At 33.2% G+C, this 20,713-nt stretch overlaps 1 protein-coding gene across 1 annotated transcript in view; it reads left to right on the top strand.

Moving 5' to 3' along the window:
* LOC106686485 (protein dachsous) overlaps positions 1 to 20,713 on the top strand; it is a 383,586-nt gene that overhangs the window by 328,205 nt on the left and 34,668 nt on the right. Inside the window, exons 2-3 of the mRNA XM_067050290.1 lie at positions 44 to 215; positions 8,966 to 9,418. Coding sequence (XP_066906391.1) covers positions 44 to 215; positions 8,966 to 9,418 — 625 coding nt within the window. The remainder of the gene's footprint in view (positions 1 to 43; positions 216 to 8,965; positions 9,419 to 20,713) is intronic.

Here is a 20,713-nt window from a genome sequence, read left to right as displayed (position 1 = left end):
CATGTTTTGTTTTTTAATCTTAATCTCTTTTTTTTTGTTCCAGGTTTCAGCTTCAGATCCGGATTGTGGTGTGAACTCCATTGTCAATTACACGATAGGAGGAAGGCCGTCGCAGTTCACTGTAAGGTCCGACTCCGGAGAAGTCTGCATATCGTCGCCTTTGGACTACGAAACCAGGCAATCTTATGAGTTTCCCATCATCGCCACGGACAGAGGTAAGGGTTTGCAAATTTTAAATATGTATCTAACAGCACAATTTAATCCGTAATAAGTTCAATTAAAAAAAACCTTTTTCATCAGCATTTGTTAAATTGTCATTTTGTGAAAAAATAAATTTACAAACTTCACGAGGTTTTTTGTTAAACCAACGTAAACTATTTTTCTTGAATGTGCACCATATACCTACAAGCGGAACTCGAAGCATAAATTTCAATAAAGGAGAACGCTTTTTCGCCTATATTTCCGAAAATCTATTTGACCCTTACAAGGCGCTAAATAAGAGGGTTATTACCACGGTGCCATCTGCCCTTGTCACGAAGTGGACGGAACGTGCGGTCAACCATCCAACTAATGACCTCTGTCTGAGGAATGGTCAACTTGAGAAGTTCCCTTCTATTGTAATTACATGTAATGTTACAATTTCTTTAACGCTGCTTTCTTTGATAAATCTTTTTTAGGAATCATGTTTTATCGATAGACAAAAAAAAAAAATTCCAAAGTTATTTGAAAGTTCTAAAGAAAGATGGTAAATTTAAGAATTATTTTTAAAAACATTGTTAAATATATGATATATTAAAACTAAAGAAGCTAATTCTGTACTTTAAATGTGGTTCATATATATTCAGTATTACGTTTTATTTTTACCATTTCAAAGTCAAATTAAAAATAATAATAATAACAATATTCTGTATTTTTCTGAGACAAGTCCCTACAGAATAATATAACATGAATTTAACAACATCATAATATATCTCTAATAATCATGAATTGGAAAAACAAGATGAGGCAATAATAATTAACAAAAATTAAAAGCCTATATTGTTTATATAAGTACGACGTACTAATGAAATATTATTAAAATCTAGTAATATTTTGTATTGAATGTAAAATTAAATAAAATAATAAAAAGGGGACAAATAAAATAAAATCATATATCATACATTAAATAATTAGCTAACTTCTAATAAAATAAAACCATCTATCATACAATAAATAATTAGCTAACTAACTTCTAATAAAATAAAACCATCTATCATACAACAAATAATGAGCTAACTTCTAACAAAATAAAACCATCTATCATACAATAAATAATGAGCTAACTAACTTCTAATAAAATAAAATTAAAAGAAAATGCGAATAAAAAGCATTAACAGTTCATATCCATATTTACTATATCAATTTGTAGATTCAATTTATTTATTTATTTTTTCAGTTTTTTAGACACTACTTGCATATCTTATATTATACATATCTTCTTACCTACATGATATTATATTTCATCTGTCACTGTTTTCAATCTACTACCATCTAATTCTACGATTATCAATCAATTAAATATTTCTTTTACTATTCAATTATCAGTTCTCAATTTTTTTTCATTTATGATTCAATTCAATAATTTGTATAATTCCAAATTTGTTTGTATACTATTCCTTTTCAATTCAATGTTTCCTTAAATGTTGTTGTTATCTCTTTTGTCGTATAGCCCTGATGAAGACCTGAAACTCAGGTCGAAACGTCGGCATAAAATAAATTAATATTGTTTTGTTTATTAATGTTCTTTGCTGACCGCACCCCCCCCCCCGACAAATTTCTCCAATAATTAATTAATAATATCCAATATACATATTTACAAATTTCAATTATTATTCTTCGGGAACCGGGAGTGATTAAAGATATAAGATTTGAAAGTAGGAAGGGTATTAGAGCAAAGAATGAAAGATGGAATCAATTTCCTTAGGAAAGGTGCTCGCATTAAGATTTGCTATCAATGACTGCATTTCGGTGTGCAGTGGTATTTAAATCTAGAGGCCTGGGACCTGAGAATATACTGCTGAAGATTTGAATTGAAAGAGATTGTATTATGTACAATTAGCATACCAATAATTCGTTTACAATTCTCTTACGAAAAAAAAAATGGATATTTTTATTCTTGTCTGAATAAAACACTGCTGCGAAGATCAAGTCATCACACTAGTTTCAATTTCATGAACTGCATTATTAAACATTAAATAAAACTCTTTATAAAAATAGTAATAAATCTAAATCAGTTGATGATTATACACTTGCCTTTCACCAACCGAAAGTAAATGAGCAAGCTCTAAAGCCAATGTAAAGGTTAATACAAGCAAATAATTGAATAAGCGAATAATTAATCAAAAAGAATGTCAACAGTGAGGAGGATCGAGCCTCAGGCTGCCCAATGACAGCGGACATTTTATAAAAACAGATTGATGGCTCTAGAGAAGGCACTGTTGAAATCACTATTAAACCTATTAGCTCCGTTTTAATTAAGCTACCATCCAAGTATCTATCCGCGCTTTCTAAAGGCGACTCCCCTTCTTTTTATAAATATCTCTATTGTAAACATATAGGTATATACTTAATATTTTTTAAAACTTTTTGACTGTGAGCGATTAAAATATACATTGAAAATGATTTATTTTAAAATTCCTGATTCTACATATTGTAGATTCCTATCAGCAATGACGATTCTAGACCTTGCAGGTGCCAATGGATTGGGGCTGTGCTACCGGAGAATTCCTAACGTATTGAACATGAGGAGAGAGAGCCCAGGGGCCCCCTAAAACAATACATTCTCCCGTAATATGTAATTTATTTAATATTTCTTCAGTGCCTTCGGCCAGCGTATGGGTTTTGATCCATGAGGAAGAAGAGGCCAGGGAGACCCTTGCTTAGGGCGCTGCTTCCGGGGGACTTGGAAGATGTGAAATACCATTCATGAAGATAAAAGATGCCAGGAGCCTCCCTCAAACTATAAATTTTTCTGTAATATAAATAATTTATTTAATATTTCTACGGCGTCAGCTACTTCTACTGGTTTTATATTCCCAGTATGTTTGTTAAAAAATATCTTTTAAGTTTCTCCAGAACCTTCAGTATTTTTCCTTATATTTTCTTAATTTATCTATTTATTTTTAAACCTCTGCGAAACCGTTTGAGTTTATCTTAGTCTCAGTGTTCCTTCAGGGTGTAACTGCTACATCTACAGAAGTTCCCAACTGAAAGAATCGCTCATTCGTAACCAGGTTGCATTCCTCGATGAATGTATAAGATCGCCTTGCCTGTTTTTTTTTTTTTTTCAATTTAATTACCATTTTTTGGGAATACCTCCGTTTTCTCAAGCGATTTATTTATAACTTTAACGAAAAATGTACGATTGCCTAAATTTAACAAATGTTGATGTCCACTTCACATATTTACAGTGCATCAAATTAATTTACATGCTTTCCCACCCAGAGAACTTCTAACCGAAACCTACATAAGAATTACACAAATGCGTCCTCAGAGGAAAATTTGAACATGAATGACCAAATCATTGTTAACCTGTAGTTCTTCTTTTTCAAAATGTCGGCCTTTGAGAATGCCGAAGAATGACAGTGAGGGCGGATTTTAACCGTCGAAGGCCTTGGACACCTGCTGAGTATTTTATTTTCTAATCTCTAGGGACAATACATCACTAATTATGTCTATCGTTAATGTATTAATCACCCGACGCCTACGCTCTGAGTGACAACCCTGGAGCTTTCAATGCCAGGTGAGATCCAGGAAGCAGTTGACGTAGAAATTCAAAGTCATTGCTGTGAAAGTTTATTTTATTTCATATTTGGCACAAGAAAAAAATACTAAGTTACAGATTACAATACTTCAGTGAAATCGTGCTACTTTGCCTATTTTTATTCATGGCCCACATTCAAGATCAAGCAACATGAATTTTTTTTTAATCTCGCTTTTCATATATATAACTTTCTTAGGTCATTCATAACTTCTACCTACAAGTAAGATTGCAAGTTATAGCAATACAAATTTAGGACTTATGGTTTTAATGTTGCTAAGTAACGTGTTTTCAACACCAACACAGAGTGAAATATTCTCATGGGTTTGGTCCCTGGGTTTGATAAAAATTTACTTTTGGGAAATGAATTCCATACAAAATTATGGCATATTAAATTTCATACAAGAGTTGCCATGTAGCGTTTTAATTTAAACAATGTAGTTTTTGAAAGATGGAGAGGTTAGATGCATCTAATATTGGTATTCCTTCAAGACTATTTTCCAGCATTTATTTATTTTTTTTTTTTGTTTCTATCTTCTGAATGTTCGACTGTTCAGAAAAGAAAATGATTTAATATATCCTATTATTTTACTAAACCATGTATTCCTTGGTCCCAAAATACTATCTATATAATGTTGATTATTTTAGAGTGCTAAGCCGGGAACCGTACTTTGCATGTAGAGAAGTATTAATGATTCCAGCAGCATGCAGATGAACCATCCGAAAGGACTAGATTGCTCTTCCATACCTTTTACAATTCTTGATCATTACCTCATGATCTATACATTCCTAGCCCATGCCAAAGGATAGCTGTCCACTGAAGAGAACCGCTGCAGACCCATATAATAATATCCTTTATGACGGGTGGAGGATATTGCAGGCGACACTAGCCTGGCCCTTGAACCTACCCCCAATAGCTACGTGAAAGCAATAAACTGTGTAAAGATTTCCAAGAGTCACGTCCAGAGTCGCATAAAACAAACAGGATCCTATTAACACAGCAATCCGATCCTCTCTCCATCTCTTCCTCCTAGTCGTCTCTTCCCTCTTTGATCTTTCTATATTTTATTTTTTACTATCCTGATAAAAGAATAGATAATGTCATTTGTTAAATATTGGCTTGGATGGCGTAAAGCAAGCATGACTAACTTTTTACTCATTTATAACTTGAGATATATAGAAAAAAAACAACATTATTATATAGAAAAATATAGGCTTCTCGCAATAATGGATGTTATGATGAAGAGTCCTTAAGAGTTTTTTTTCTTCTTCAATTATTATTTATTAACCCCACCCGGTTTGATTGTAAAGGAACAAGCATAAAACCAGGAATGGCTCACCTTCTTTCTACCTGCCAGGAAGACAGTAATCGAGGAAACAAGGTCTATTTTTTCGAAACATTTTTTTTCACGTCACCGATTCGCTATCAGATCTGACGCTAACACTCCTCACAACTGGTAATTTATGGTTCTGCCTTGATCTGATAAATTTTTTTCACCTGCGATTGTTATTAGTCATTATCGAGGTTGGAACGGTTGTGCAATTAGCGTTCAATTTCTCGACGGAGCTGGAAGATGTGGGCTGTAAATCCACCTCGGATTATACCATGAATTATATAATAAAGGCTGCGGCGTATTAAACGGGTGAAGGACAAAACAAGATATCCTCGCTGCAGCGATTCATTCCGCATCCTTCTTATCTAAGGATTTGTTTTGTTTTTTGAAAAGGAATGCACAACATATATTGTAAACCTGTCGAGTCCAAAGCCGGATTAGGTCTCCTTGGATTCCGAAAGGAGACATTCAAATTCATAACTACGGCTATTATAATTTACCTTAGCTACAAATCATATTTAGGATTATTTTTAATTAACTCCCTTAATGTTCATCAAATTGAATCAGGGATATAATGTATTTGATAATGCTAAAAGATGTTTTCCCGTGTAGTCGTAATTGGAGGAGTATCGTTTTGAGGTATTTTCAACCCAGAAATAGATTGAATCGTAAATAGAAATAAAACAAAAAAAATCTTTTGCAGTGGACAATTTAACACTCAAGTTCACTCTAATTTATAAAAATAACTTAAATTAATCGATACCGAAATAAAAACTTTTCATTTGTAATTTATTTAATTAGGTGTTTGAGTGGATTCTGTTATTTTTGATAGTTTATGGATTATTTGTTCGGCGCCAAAAAGATAAAAAAATCTGCAATTTATACTTTTTAATGTTATATATGTCATTTCTTTCCTTGAAGTCTCAAAACAAATCACTTATCGCTGATTCTTCAAGAGAAATCTTCTGAATATATATAAAAGATTATAATTATATTATTTCAATTTCTTGAGACAGGTTATTATTTATTAAATAAATCAAAACTTGTATCCTTTTTTGTCTCAACACTTTTAATTTCAACAGTCCAACGTTTCAGCCATTTCAGCCATCCTCAAGGACATCTAAATATTTAACAGCTTATATTATAAATTTATTTGTTACACTTATAACAACAACATTATCACTAATAATATAACATACCTTCAATTATAATTTCTTCCTCACATTAAAATTTAGAATTTCTTTTGCAGGCTATTCTGCCCAGGTCACTCATTAATTATAAGTTAAAAACCTATTAAAAAGTCAATTATTAGAGAGTCATATTTCTTATTAATAAGCTTATCTAAGCTTAAGTTTAGTTACTTTTTTTTTTTTTATGGCTGAAACGTTGGACTGTTGAAATAAAAAGTGTTGAGACTAAAAAGGATACAAGTTTTGATTTATTTAATAAATAAAATATTATGTTACACTGGTTGTAATGTCGAAAAATGTTTTATTTGTTACCAAAAATCGATCAGAACATTTTTTTCCCTTGAATTTAGTTAGTACACAATTTCGTGTGGATTTTTAAAAATAAAATAGGTATATCAAAATCGCAACTACTTTCGGAATGACAAAAATTTTTTTTCTACAATGAATTAGGTTACATAATATATAATAAAACAATAAATATGGATAATAAGCTAATAATCCAACTTATATACACCAATGTTTTTAGCGAAGTAACAATTTTGAAACAAAAAATAAATCAATTAAACATAGAATGTAAGGAAAAAATTATAACATATTTACAAAATAGTATACATAAAGGTATTCAAACAAAGGGAGGGTCGATCGAATTGTTGATGACTGAGGAGACTACAGAATATGGATTTAGGACAGTTTAATTGCTTTGTGTCCACTGTGACTAAGAAAATAGAGATTGTTAAGTGATTCCGTTCTATTAAAAAAAAATTGTTTAGGTTTTTGTTTTCTAATTTAAATTGTATTAATGTTTTTTAAATTGATGAAATAAAATTTATGGATATGTCAAAAGAGAACAGCTCGTATCTGTGACATCGTTAAACTTGTTTGCACAAGGCAATATAAACTATTTCTTAATTAATGATAACTTTAAAATATGCATGCAATTATATTAATTATTCATCGTTGTATTGTTAAAAATAAGACGGAAGAGTACTCCGAATCGTCGGTGTTTTTTGTATATAAATAAGGGGAAGAAAATTTAGTTAGAATAAGGGAAGTTCGTGTTAAAAAAACAATCTTAACGCACATTATTTATATGAAATATAGATTATAAAATATATAATAAAAATAATTAGTATGGATAGTAAGTATAAATATTATGTATCCATATTTTTAGCAAAATGAAAATACTTACCCGGAGGTTTGTCGTAAATATATTTCTAAAATATTAAATGATATAACGTTTTTTTATTTTATTTTTCATATAAGGTATACGTCATCCAGGAAATCCATTCAATATTTTGAAATTATTAAGACTTTATTCACAAATTCACTACGGAACACCTTCACGAATCCTTTATATTAAAATTGGATGGTTGAAAAGAATAAAGCTGAAAGCTGGTTACCAGATCATGTCCTCTTAGATCGTGGTCCCCAAGATATTTACGCGGAGGCACCAGGATCGGGAGACATCAATAGCGACACTCGACTATTCTTGACCTGGGCATTGTGTCGGAGGTGTGCCGCGCTATTTCATTAGGTGACCGCCAAGTGTTATAGCCACCTCACGACCCCTGTTCTCTTCTCCTTGGTCTGGAAGGAGCTATCTCGTATCCTGTTCGTCCTCCAGGACTGCCGGTCAATAGTTGAATTCGTAATTAAACGAACATACGATCATAATAGGGCCAACATAAGCACCCCTGTACACTTCATTGTGATGAGTGATTTAGCTGTTACGTAGAACGTTATCAAAAATTAATTTGGCATATGGAACTTCATATCTTTAAAACTACCTCCAACATTACAAAATATAATGGAACATCATTTAAGTTACTTTGCTAAAACATGAGACCTAATAGAACTGTTAACATTCGATACTTCCCTAGAAATATTTTTCAGAAAACAGCATTTTTTCCAAATAAGGAAAAATCAATATTTTGTGAATTATGTTTAGTGAATATCATACCAACTGCTGAGTCAACGAAAATAATCGTTACCAACTCCATCATAGTATATTCAACTAGCTTTATTTTGGTGCTGATTGGCATCTTTACGTATGATAGTAATAAATAATGATATTTATTATAAATTAAAAGTGGCACAAAGAGATATCATCATTTTATTTATTTTGCCGAATACCATGGAAACTGCTGCTCCTACTCAGCTAAGAACTAACAGGAAGCTGAATATCGTAGTAGCTTCCATGATATTTGTATAATTAAAAAAATTCAAAATATTTATTTTTCGTTATTTGGAAAACAAAGAAAAAATGTTGCTTTTTTCCAACCACACTTGGATAAAGAGGAATCCTCCTAAAAAATATCAAAATTTAGAAAGTTATAAAGTACATAGAACATTTTGAGGCACATTTATTGTTCACTTATCAATTAAAACCTTTCAACTAACACCTAAACATAATTTATGATAGTTAATAAAACATTTCTATCAATAAATCCTCACAAAAATATATGTTCTCGCGGAACACTGATTGGGAACCAGAGTTCTATAAATTTAAAAAGCTGTTGTAAATAAACAAATAAACTTAACTTTCTTTTTTTTTTAGAATAGAAATGGAATTATGATATTAATTATTTTATTTTAATTTAAATGTTTATTGAAATTATTTAATGTAAAATGTCTGTTCATAGGAGGACTTAGCACGAGAGCCAACGTGAAGATACAGCTGACAGACGTGAACGACAACTGGCCTGTGTTCTACCCGCGGGAATACAACGTCTCCCTCCCTGAGGGTGGTCCTCTGGGTGCGGTGCTGGCAGTAGCGGCCACAGACAAGGACTCCGGTGTCTTCGGGAGGCTGACCTACCGCATCACCTCTGGAAACTCCGAAGGAATCTTCCGGATCGACCCGAACAGCGGGGAGATCTCCCTGGCGCGGCAGGTCAGCTCGAGGACCCATCGGTTGACGGTTGGGGCAGTGGACGGTGGTGGCCTTGCGGCGCGGCGGGAGGCAGAGGTCTACCTCTCCGTCGGGGACCCCAGGTCGCCACCCCCACAGTTTCTCAGGACCAGGTACTCCATGTCCATCAGGGAGGATGTCCCGTCCAACACTAACGTTGGCAAGGTCTCCGCTTCGCAATTAGGTTAGTACCAGCTGAGATAATTTTATGTGTATTCGTTAGACGTATCAGAGGTGCGAAGAAGTTGATTCTTAAAACAAAGGATACATTTTTTCCGATATAAAAACTCTTATGTTAATTGAAATGTTAAAATGCTAACTTAAATTGAAGACTACAGGGGAAAAAAGATACTTTTTTTCGTCAAAGAGTGACCATGGTTTCTTATATATTTTTTGTTAGGAAAATTATATAAGAATTATCAATGGTAAAATCAAATTGGAAGAAAAGTTCTAGTCGAATCGTATCTTTGATTAAAGTGCAGTTATATGCGATTTCGAAACTTTTTTTGAGCATTGAGAAATTTGTAATATTCATTTTCCACATGTAGTTTTGAATAACTGTTCTATCAACTTCTATCCTTACAAACTACTTGTTTATAAAATTATATATGTTCTAAAAATCATAACATGTTTATTTTTATAATTTATTACCAATTTGAAAGAATAAATCTTATGAACTTACTATTTTGTAGTACTTGTTGAGTCTAAAAAAGCGATTTTATAAAAATATTGAACTCAGACTGAATATAGCCTTTCCCTAACATTTTCTTTCCCAAACATTCAAAAGCAGTTAGGTAAATATCTTTTTATTTTAAGTTTATTTACTTTTAATCTCGAAGGAAAAATACTTTGAATCGAAACTTAATTGGTATATTAGGTGCTATTCATAATTGTGTATTTTTTTCTGGAATAATTGATTTTCTCTATTGTCTGAACACTAAATATTTAAGTATAAATAGAGCAACTACTATATTTATTTTTAATTTTCGTATTAAAAAAAAAATTAGTTGTCATGAAAGTTAACATAGAATTAATTAAAGAGCTAGTAGAATAAGAGTAAGCAGACAAAACAATTACTTTTTTTTTTTTGGATTCCCTTCATGTTTTTTATGTTGAAATCAAATATTTATTCAGTTTCTGACGCCTTAATGATATGTTCTCCGAAAGAATGGGAGTCCCTTGAACGCCATTTAATATTGAAAGCTTTCCGAAAATTATTTTTTCCGTAAAATTCCGATTTACGGATCATCTATTGAACTTTCCAAGATATCGTTTTCTACCCACTTTTGAAAGGTAAATGATAAATAAAATAAAAAAGGTTATGAGGTAAGTATACCATAGGAGGAGGAGCTGAAACGGTGCTGCAAGTCGTGTGGTAAATATTGAAAACGTGATTACCAGTTGGCCGTATAGAGATGTAGACCACGACCATGGAGCCACGATCTCCAGCGGTTCCAGTCTCCAGCATATATCTTTATTCTCTCTGTCACTGTCTTAGCCACTTGTGTCTTCTCGGCTTCCCCGATCGGGGGTTCTTAGGAAGGTATTCCAGCTTCTTTTCGGTTTTTCATTATCTTTTATTTTTAGACCATCAGTACAGTATTTATATAGACAAGAGGTGCGAAATAAATGTACTTCAGTCATAACACATAAAAAAAATAAAATAAAATAAATATATTCTGCCACCTTCGGTAAACATCGTGGAGAGTAGGCGTGACGATAGGTGCCCACCCACCCCTAATGCCACTTTTTAATTTCGCACAAAAAAAGTGTTACGAAAATATTTGTATCATCGGTTTATTAAGAGTCATTTAATTATCATCGTTTATTGCCTTATTGTAAAATTACATTAATTATATACTGTATAACATATAATTTTACTATAAAACTCTTTCAACGCCGAAGGTACATCCATGTCCCTCTAAACCTGGTTAGGATTTTTTTTTTATCGTACAAAATAAATAAATGTTTGTTTAGTGTCTATTACAATACACCACGTTTTTATTTTCGAAGTGCTGGTGTTTATACTTTGGTGAAACTGGTCAAATGATAATAATAATTAGATTTTAATATTATTAAAGTAAAAATTAATCACAGTAAGTTTTGCATACACCATTATCATTTCTACAATTATGAAATTTTTTCTTGGAATCTCCAATGATATTTAAAATTAAAAATATGGTTTATGCTAATTTACTTTCAAATACTGAGATATGAGACAAATATATTTAACGATCAACTATCTACACCTCATAATCAGGTATAGATAGTTGATCGTAGATTAATAGTTGGATATGGTCAGGGGGGGAGGGAGAGGGGAGTGCGATGAGCAACTTTGCTGACCGCTCCCCCCGTCCATCTTCCTCAATTACCTTTTAATTGTTGATTTGGTTTATAATAGAAAAATATTTACATACTCAAGCCTATCTTTTAATAGCATTATAATTCAATAAGGATTTAGTCTTATAAAAATGGCTTTCTAATGTTTGGCAATAAATTCTCTTCTTAAGTATTTATACTGCAGTTGTATACCGTTGGCTGCAACTGTTGTAATCTATCTAATGAGGTCAATAAACGTTATTTCATTCACCAAGGCTTCTGAATTTCAATGCTTTACAGATTCTTCTTAATTCGTGATCTGATCATTAAAAATGTTATTTTAATTACGAATGGTTTTTTCGTGGGAAATAGTATTCTAGTATTTCCCCAAGTATCTGACCTCTCTTCTTGTGGTTTTTATATTTCAATTGGATTGTAAGAGCTTTCTTTTTACTAGACTCTTTAGTTATGCATTTTGGTTTATAAGAAGGACCTCAGTTTCCGTTTAGTAATATCCTAGACAAATAATAGTTGAGCAAGGGTTAGAGAAACTAAGAAAATAGACCTGGCATCCTTGAAGACAGTATTCGATTACAGTAAATATTTCTAGGTGACAGAATTCTTTCCATACATAGTTCCTGCCCCAGGGCATACCAGAGACTTGCTTGTTTGATCATGGTGGGATAGAGTTTCAATCCCACGCACTTCTATATTTTGTTTTGTTTTGTTTACTTCTGTGAATTCTGCTGTAAATATAGTATGAAATAAGGTTGCTACATATGTTCAAGCACATTCAAAATGTATTTTCTTTTATAAATGACAATGACAGGCGTAGGTCCTGGGAGTAAAGACCGGTACTAGTGATCCATCCACACGTTTGTTTATATGTGTTATTTGAGAACTGCCACCAGAAATACATTTATGTCTAAAAATTCTCCATTTTTAAATAATTAAGGAATGAAAATATTATTTCGTCTTATGTCTTGTAGGCAATATGCGACACATGGTTGATATCCACCATATTTGCTTTTCTGGAACACACAAATGTATGGATAATGATATTTTTCCTAATCAAGGGTTTGTAGATGTTTTGGATTTGCGGCATGTGGCAAACGTTCGGCTATTGTTCTACTTAAAAGCCTCCTCGGTGTTTCTTTTACAGCTTATTGCAAACGTTCAAGCATACTTTCTCGCGTCAATGGAAAAGCTGTTGCCGCATATTATTAATATATTATGAAATAATTCTTAAGACTACGTCCATTCTTAGTATTCACTCGATTTATAACCTATTTCAGAAGATATGATTCTTGCATACCTTCACTGGGTTCGCAGGACGCTCCAGGTACCTGAGGCCGTCGACCCAACCTTTGTCCTTAATATGTTTTTTCACCGCTAATGGGTTGAACAATATCTCCGATTATCTGATTGTGGCCCCTTCAATAGTCTCCTCTAGTTATTGTGAAGGGTTCCTTTGACATTAATTGTTCCTGAGAAGACAATAACCTCTTTTCCCCTTCTCCTTCTTCATCTCGTCTTCACCTCCGTCTCTATCTATGCCATTAATCAATATTTGAATAGTTGTGTCCCTCGCCGTCACAACGTGCCGGGTATAAATTGAAAATAGAAAGGTGAAATTCCTTGCAAAAGGGAAGGGTGGTTGCTGTGATTGTTTTTGTTTTAGCCTCTTTAGATAAGCTATGATGAAGAGATATCGTTCTGAAATCTTTCTATATGTTTTTATTATACTAATTTTCACTCTAGTATTCAAATTCTGAAAATGCCGAAATTGCAAAGCTAATGATATACAAATTCCTGAACATTAGAAAAATCGAACAAGTGGACTAAATTGGGTTGAATAAAAAGGGCCTATGTAACTAAATCATATTGTGAATGGATATTGAATAAGCAATTTGAATATTTTTATTCTAGTTCTATAAGAATGTAATTAATCGGGATATTGGTAGGTAATTGTGGAAATGTAGAGAGAAATAGTTGTGGTTATGTGGAAGGTATCACGACTGTACATGGGTAAGGAATTTCAAAACTATTTTGGACAAATGAAGTATGTTTTTACAAGAAGCAGTTCTGTGAGAAGGTATTGGGAATACACAATTTTGTATGTTAAGACTTTGTTGTTGTGAGTTGTATGGAAGAACGTGATGTGAGGAGGGTATAAATATAGCCAGTTTATATAACTTAATAGATTTTATCAATTCATTACGTTTTTGTAGTCTCAATGCGTGTATATATATTCCTCCATTCCTTAGTACCCTAAGTCGATGCATAAAATGATGAAGAATATCAGAAGATAGCGAGTCCAGTCCATAATACCGTGTTCATTCATTCTTGTTCCCACGATTTTCCTCCTATTACCACAGTGATCTCGCTGCGGAACCCCTTGTTTCATTAGCACTTAACCTGCTGCCGGGAAGAGTTGGTAGTGTTGTTTCAGAGACAAAAAGGCGTTATATCGAGAGTGCTTTATTAAAATTCGACACGGGACCGAAGGGAAAGAGGGAAAAGCTGAGAGTCACGAAGGCCGTGTTTTCACATGCCCTTATAGGTTGTCCTGCTAGGGCGAAACCGAACTTAGCTGGAAGGGAGGTGTGCAGTAGAGGAAGACATTTGCATATCTGCCTGGGAGGAAGGGGGAGGGGGTATTTGAAATTCCGATGCGGGGGTGGCATTGTGGTCCCCCAGCCAATTTACACGGTCCTTCTCACGACTACGCCCTCTTCTTATTTGACCGGGAATTCATAATTAGCAGTCGTGGTCACCGGTTTCATCTCTCCTTGGAAATTGTTCGAATTGAGAATGCGAGGAATTGTCCTCCTAGCTCTTGTTCTCTGGGAGAATTTTCTTAATAAAAGAAGGTTAAATGTCAATTAGAGGCGGTATTCAGCGTGCGCTACCGTGGGCTACTTCCTTTTTGCTCCCTCTAACATGACAACGATGAAAGAAAAATCGTGCAGAAGATTGAGCAGCTGAACAGTTAATAGAAGTAGTTTTACTTTTCCATTACCTCATTTAAACATATTCACTACCATCCGATTTCGACCATAATTTATGTTATGAATCGAGGGTAACCATTCATAAGAACCATTTATTCTGCTTGTTGAGATTATCTGAAGTTAAAACAAATACTTTAATTTGTCTATATGACTCATATCAAATATCAAACATTTAATTTTGCATGATGATTTGAAAAATATATATTAATTGTTATTCCCCTTAAAAATACCTCTCTTTCTCCTAACCATTTGGACTGTAGTCTATGAAACTTTGCGCATCCTTAGCAATTAGTTCAGGGGAAAAAACCTTCCTAGATGTAGTGCTAAGCAGTCAAAATTTAATTATTATTCCGAGAAGGATCCCTCACTTTAATAATTAACATTAGTTGTAGTCAGTATAGTATGGTTATAATCTGTACTTTTACTGTGTAGTACATATTGTACAGTACTGTGTGCTGTATCAATCAGTATACTACAATTGAAGTATAATTTTAGTATAGTGACAATAAAGTATAGATAGCATAGGAGTTATGGAACAGAGAGTCAGTAAAAATTCCAAAAACACCATTCGGCATCTTTCCATAAATATACTAGAGTGAATCTTTCATGAATTTATTTTTGTAATTACAAAAAGCATTTAGCTTGCTATTGGTTAAATCTTATTGAATTTTAATAATTCAATTAAAAGTTTAAAGATGTTTTGACTATCAAAATTACATAAAGTTCCAAAAACTGGAAATTCTATGATTTTTTGGAATGACTTTTCTTGTAAAATGGGCCTTTTATATGAGCTGACTCGATGTATATGGTATTTATATGCAGTTTGTGGAAAAAAAAAGTTTTGTATTTCACTTGAGAACCTAGTACATATTCACATTGTTAAACTAATCATGACTACTTTAGTAAAAAGAAGAGATTCGAAAAATGTATTTGAATTGAATTCGCTTATTTTACAGAGCAATGCGGTTTTATAATAATAGTTGATAGATGGTTTAAGAAATTATAGGATAGTTTAGGTTACCCTGATTAAGGTTTTTCTTTTGTAATCTAATTTTAAACTACAGTAAAACTAGTGGGATATATGGTAGGATAACAGAGTGATGTTCTTAAGAGTTGCAAAGAGGTACGAAATGAATCAGGTGCGAAGCATTCACCGCTATACCGCCCCTAGGAGCGCTTCCCCGAACTAATTATACGAACTAAAACAAAACGCCGGTCGTCTTTGTACCTCTGTGTAACGGTCTACCGGGACAATATCCGTCAGCTTGTCTTCTTTGTTCTTCAATCTCTTATTCTCCTCCGGAGTCCTCCATTGTAAAAAGAAAGATTTTCTTTTTTTATTCAATTTATTACAATGGGTTATATTTCAGCGTTTCCTTATATTCGGGATTTCATTGTTTTTATTATGATTTCTACTACTGTAAAAATAATGACTGTCATTTTTTTCCTTGTGTTAGGTACAAAGGATCTAAATATTAGAGCATTCTTCATTGTTTTTTTTTTTTAATTAGAAAAGTAGTTAGTATCTCTGGTATAGAGTTTTTTTCAATACTTCCAGGAAGTTTTGATATTAGCCACTTCAGATGGAAAGCAATCATTTTGGAGTATAGTTCATTCAGTTTCCTTTGAAATCTGGTAACGCTGCGTACATTGGTAAGAAGTAATTCTCATTTCTGATCTAGATGACACAAATTAAAATTGATTTGACAACCCGCATTTCTATCCATATTTCTTATTTGTTCGTTGTGGATTACAATTACACCATACGAATGACAACTTAAATACTCCCTCCGTAGAATAATTGCACAACAACGTGTTGTCAGAGAGGGACATTAGCACATTGAGATATGTTGAAGAAAGCCCTCCTCGGATGGAATCCACACGTTCCTGCCGACACAGGTCTCAATCGTCCCCGCAGGTGACACCCGTCAAAGCCAGGACCGAGAGATTTAGAGGAAGATAACAACGATCCGATAAAAATAGACGAAAGAGAGTTAAGAAAGAGTGAAAATAAAAAGAAGAGACGCTAGGTACGCGGGCGCCCCGCGAGGCCAACTAATGCCTCAATCATTACCGCTAATGGAGGGGCTACCCTATCGCATTCCTACACACAGTCTTTATAACTATAATACATCACATTTCCTAGCCTTAATTATAGCAATATTCAACTTTCTATCCACTGACTTCATTTATTTCCTCTGACATTCTTCAAACTCCTCCGTCCATCTCTGGTATACATCAATTGATAGATTCTGACCGGTACAGGATGTCAGTAGTTACTTAGTCAAGTTGACATCTAACCAACTCGATTCATTTATTACACTTTAATCGTGTCATATGTTAAATAGAAGTATAGAAGGAACATTATTTCTCGGATTGGATATGATCCAATCTTCAGTAGAATCAAATTTTAAGCAAAGACAGTGCCTGTGTGACACCCCAGATTACCTGTTATCCAATTGGTGACTAACAACCAACTGTTTTGTTTTTTTCTGATACCTCTAAAAATAGAAAACGATGACTTAATAAAAATTTCATTTCATGAAAGGTACATAATTCAGAATGAATATTACCTTTTTCTAACTAGGGTACTTGAAGATCCAAATGAAATACGTAACTGTATGTTCAGATGATCGTTCTGTATAAAATTCTAATTTATTGTTTGGAAGTGAGAGGCCGCCGCGAGATATTGATAAATGTCGACATATATAGTAGATGTAATAAGAGAAAGAATAATAAATAAATGATAATTAAGATAAAGAAAGAAGAAAATAGAGCAGGGGAAAAGAGAGAAGGGAGTATAATGTTAACAGGCCTTGCCACCTCGCAGGAAGCAGGGAGGTTGTAAAAGAAGTTAACATGTCTTCTCGTGATGTGGTGTTATACTGCTTCTAATTGTAGTTCGTGATGTATGTGAGTCATGTTACGTCTCTTAAGTAAAGTGCCTCTACAAATCTTCTGTAATATGCTGTTCTGGTACCGTTGAAGTGACTTCAGGGTTGTTGGCTAAGAAAAGTGCAGTGGTGAAGTCTACTGGTGACTGTTCCAGAAATGATAGAAAATTAATTTTTCAATAAAGAAAAAATTGCGGGTTATTTTCTGTTAGAAAGGTTTAATTTTTACTTAATTTTTTTTACTATAAAAAAAGTAAGAAGAAGGAGTAAATTGACTTAAAACACGAGATTACCAATAAAGAATGATTTACAGATAGGTTATAGAAGCTTGGTGTTGGCTCAGAAGTAAATGGGGAAATCGTCTGTACAAATGACTAAATAACATAAAAGGGTAACTAATGAAAATTCATGTAGGATTAAAGGTGAGATTGCAAAATAATGGTCGTTAACAAACCGCGCATGTGGGGTCTAAGTCGAAACAACCGATTGAGATTAAAAAGGAAAAAGCCAAGTTACTTTCTGATAACTTCCAAAATAGATTTTTTAATTTGTTAGGCAATAAATATAAATTCCTCTTTAAAGGTTCCGTTAACCGCGGCATTTTTTAATCGATGATAACAATAGAAACTATGAGGTTTTCTATTTCTAAAAAGCTCGAGGAGAGGAGTGTAATTAAAATATGATAATTGGAGATTTGAATAATAAGGACTCATTAGGAATAGGGGAGGTGTAGGGAGCGGTGGAGGGGGCTAATAGGGAGGAGATAGCATCTCTGGCGTCACTGCATACCTCTCTACCTCTTTGGCTAGTCTATGCTGTCCTCTCCTCTCTGTCCTACCTCTTTGCTGTCCTCTCCTCTCTGTCCCACCTCTTTGCTGTCCTCTGTCTTATATCCAGGTAGAAGTCCTCTCCCGTCTTACCACCTCTTCGGATGAAGTTTCAGAAGGTCAATTACATCTTGAGGATATCAAATTATAATATTAGCTATCTAAAGTCGAGACTGATATTGACTTGAAATAAAAAAATCTGCATTTGGATTTGTTAGGGGAAGGTTTTGGCAAACATAACTGATATAAAAATAATTGTATTAGGATTCCCTAAAACTTTCCAAATTATACAGGGCAGTGTGTCGATGAACCATCAATGATCCTATGGGGTCGAGGCGAATAAATAAGTCCTGTTTATTAAAATCATTAAAGCTTTATGATTTCGCTGTCTTCATTTTGTCAAATATCGCACTGAAATACGTCATTAAAAAGAGAAAGAAAGGTATCGAGTACCAAAATATCTGTATTCAACATAGACAGCAATAGACCTATACCGAAATATTATATTAGAGCCACTTTGTATTTATTGCGAGAAACCAAATGTTTTTTTAAATGTACTTCAATTATACATTCATATTTAACGCATATATATTAAAGTCCACATAACGAACTTAAATAATTTCACTTATAAATAAAGTACATTTAGAGATCATTTGATTTATTCCAATAAAAAAAAATTGACCAAATTAAACACTCATGAGAGAAAATGAATAGTGTTAAAAATGTCGATGATTTCGGAATTAATAATTAAGGATTAAGCTGAAAATACTTTGTTTTTTCTTGTAATAGTTTCAGTTCGCCAATAGTGTTGAGAAACCCTGGAGTGCTCTAATGGAACCGTGAATGACAATGAATTTGTATGGGAATGAATAAAATGAAAATTTGTAGGATGGAAAATTAGGAGGTTATGAATATTTAGAGTGTTCCATATTTTTGCGTGGTTTCAATTTGGCAGGACATTCAATCTAAGGAATAAGGGAAAACCTGTGCTATATTGAATATTATACATAATCAGAATTACATAAATTTAAAAAAATGCATTTTTTTTTTTATTCTGTAATATTGAATCAGTAAAATGTTAGATCAGATGAAAATATATGGTATATTTTTAGGCAAATTAAGAAGTTGTGAATATTTTTGCTTGGTTTAAATTTGGAGACATCTAATCATCACTAACGCACCTAAAATCTGTACTATACATTATATAAAATCAGAATTACATAATTCCATAAATATATAAAAATGTAAGGATTTTTTTTTATTTTTCGATTCTGTAATATTGCATACATATATTGTTATTTTAGGGTTTGAAAAATGGAAAAAATGTTACTGATGAGTTAATCTGTGAACATGGATGAACAAATTATAATTTTCTTCGAACGTACATATAATTTATGAATCGCAATGAAACAAAGCAGAAAATAGCCTTAACAAAAGGCAGTCGTTAACTATTTGATAAAAGGACTCTGAAAAGGGCAACGGTACTGAGAACAGAGTAGATTATAGAGGCAGTGGCATTATCGATTCGGATCTTAAATCGCTTTACAAAGAGCAATAATAAAAGGAGGAAGGCTCATTGTCTTATAAAATTACAAAAAAGGAATCTCCTTTCGAATTCCATCCTCCTCGAATGTATTCTCTCTAATTTCCCTAAAGCTCACAGTTTTCCCATACAATTATGCGGAAGCCATTGTTAGCATAGGCGAGTGCGTGGATTATGTGGAGATTGTAATCTGAGCTGGAAGAGAAATACCAAACATATCCCGTAGCCTCCTAGATTTAATGCCGCCCGGCTTCTATTTAAACACTTCATAAGAGCTTGCTCATACCCTACCTCTGTGTTCCTGTCCTCGCCGCGTGTCCTCTGGTGATCGGCATCTACTTCGGGGAATCGATCATTTCTACTAATGGACCCTCAGGGTATTCTTCAGCTTTAATTGTAGCAATCAGCTCCGTCACGAATGACAACTGCCCAACCTGGAATCGTTTTTGAACTGAAACTTCCTCTGCAAAAATGAGACACTTTGGATGAAATTAATAGAAAACAAATTGAAAATAATTATGAGATCTGTTGTACAGCAGTAAAAAAACTAAAGATGTTTATGTATCATAAACAATTCTCCTAATCTCACAGTTATTATTTTTGCCAACGCTTCTCAAATCTAACCCATAACTCAAGGTTCAAAATGCATCCTTCATAAGTGTATGCACAATGCACAAACGTTAAAACAATATATATACATAACAATGCGTCTACAATTGATTCATCTAATAGTGGTATAAAAAGGAAGTATTTAAGAACTAATTTTTAAGTTTTATAACGTAGGACAATGAAACTCTGGATCATGTCTCCTTATTTTATCTCATTTAGGTGTATTATATATATATATTAAATTGTCTGACACAATATCTGTTATATGGTTTGATA

This window comes from Halyomorpha halys, unplaced genomic scaffold (assembly GCF_000696795.3).
Source record: "Halyomorpha halys isolate HHAL.00 unplaced genomic scaffold, Hhal_1.1 Scaffold830.1, whole genome shotgun sequence".
In the NCBI taxonomy this organism is placed as follows: domain Eukaryota; kingdom Metazoa; phylum Arthropoda; class Insecta; order Hemiptera; family Pentatomidae; genus Halyomorpha; species Halyomorpha halys.
This window is presented reverse-complemented; position numbering and strand designations above follow the sequence as displayed.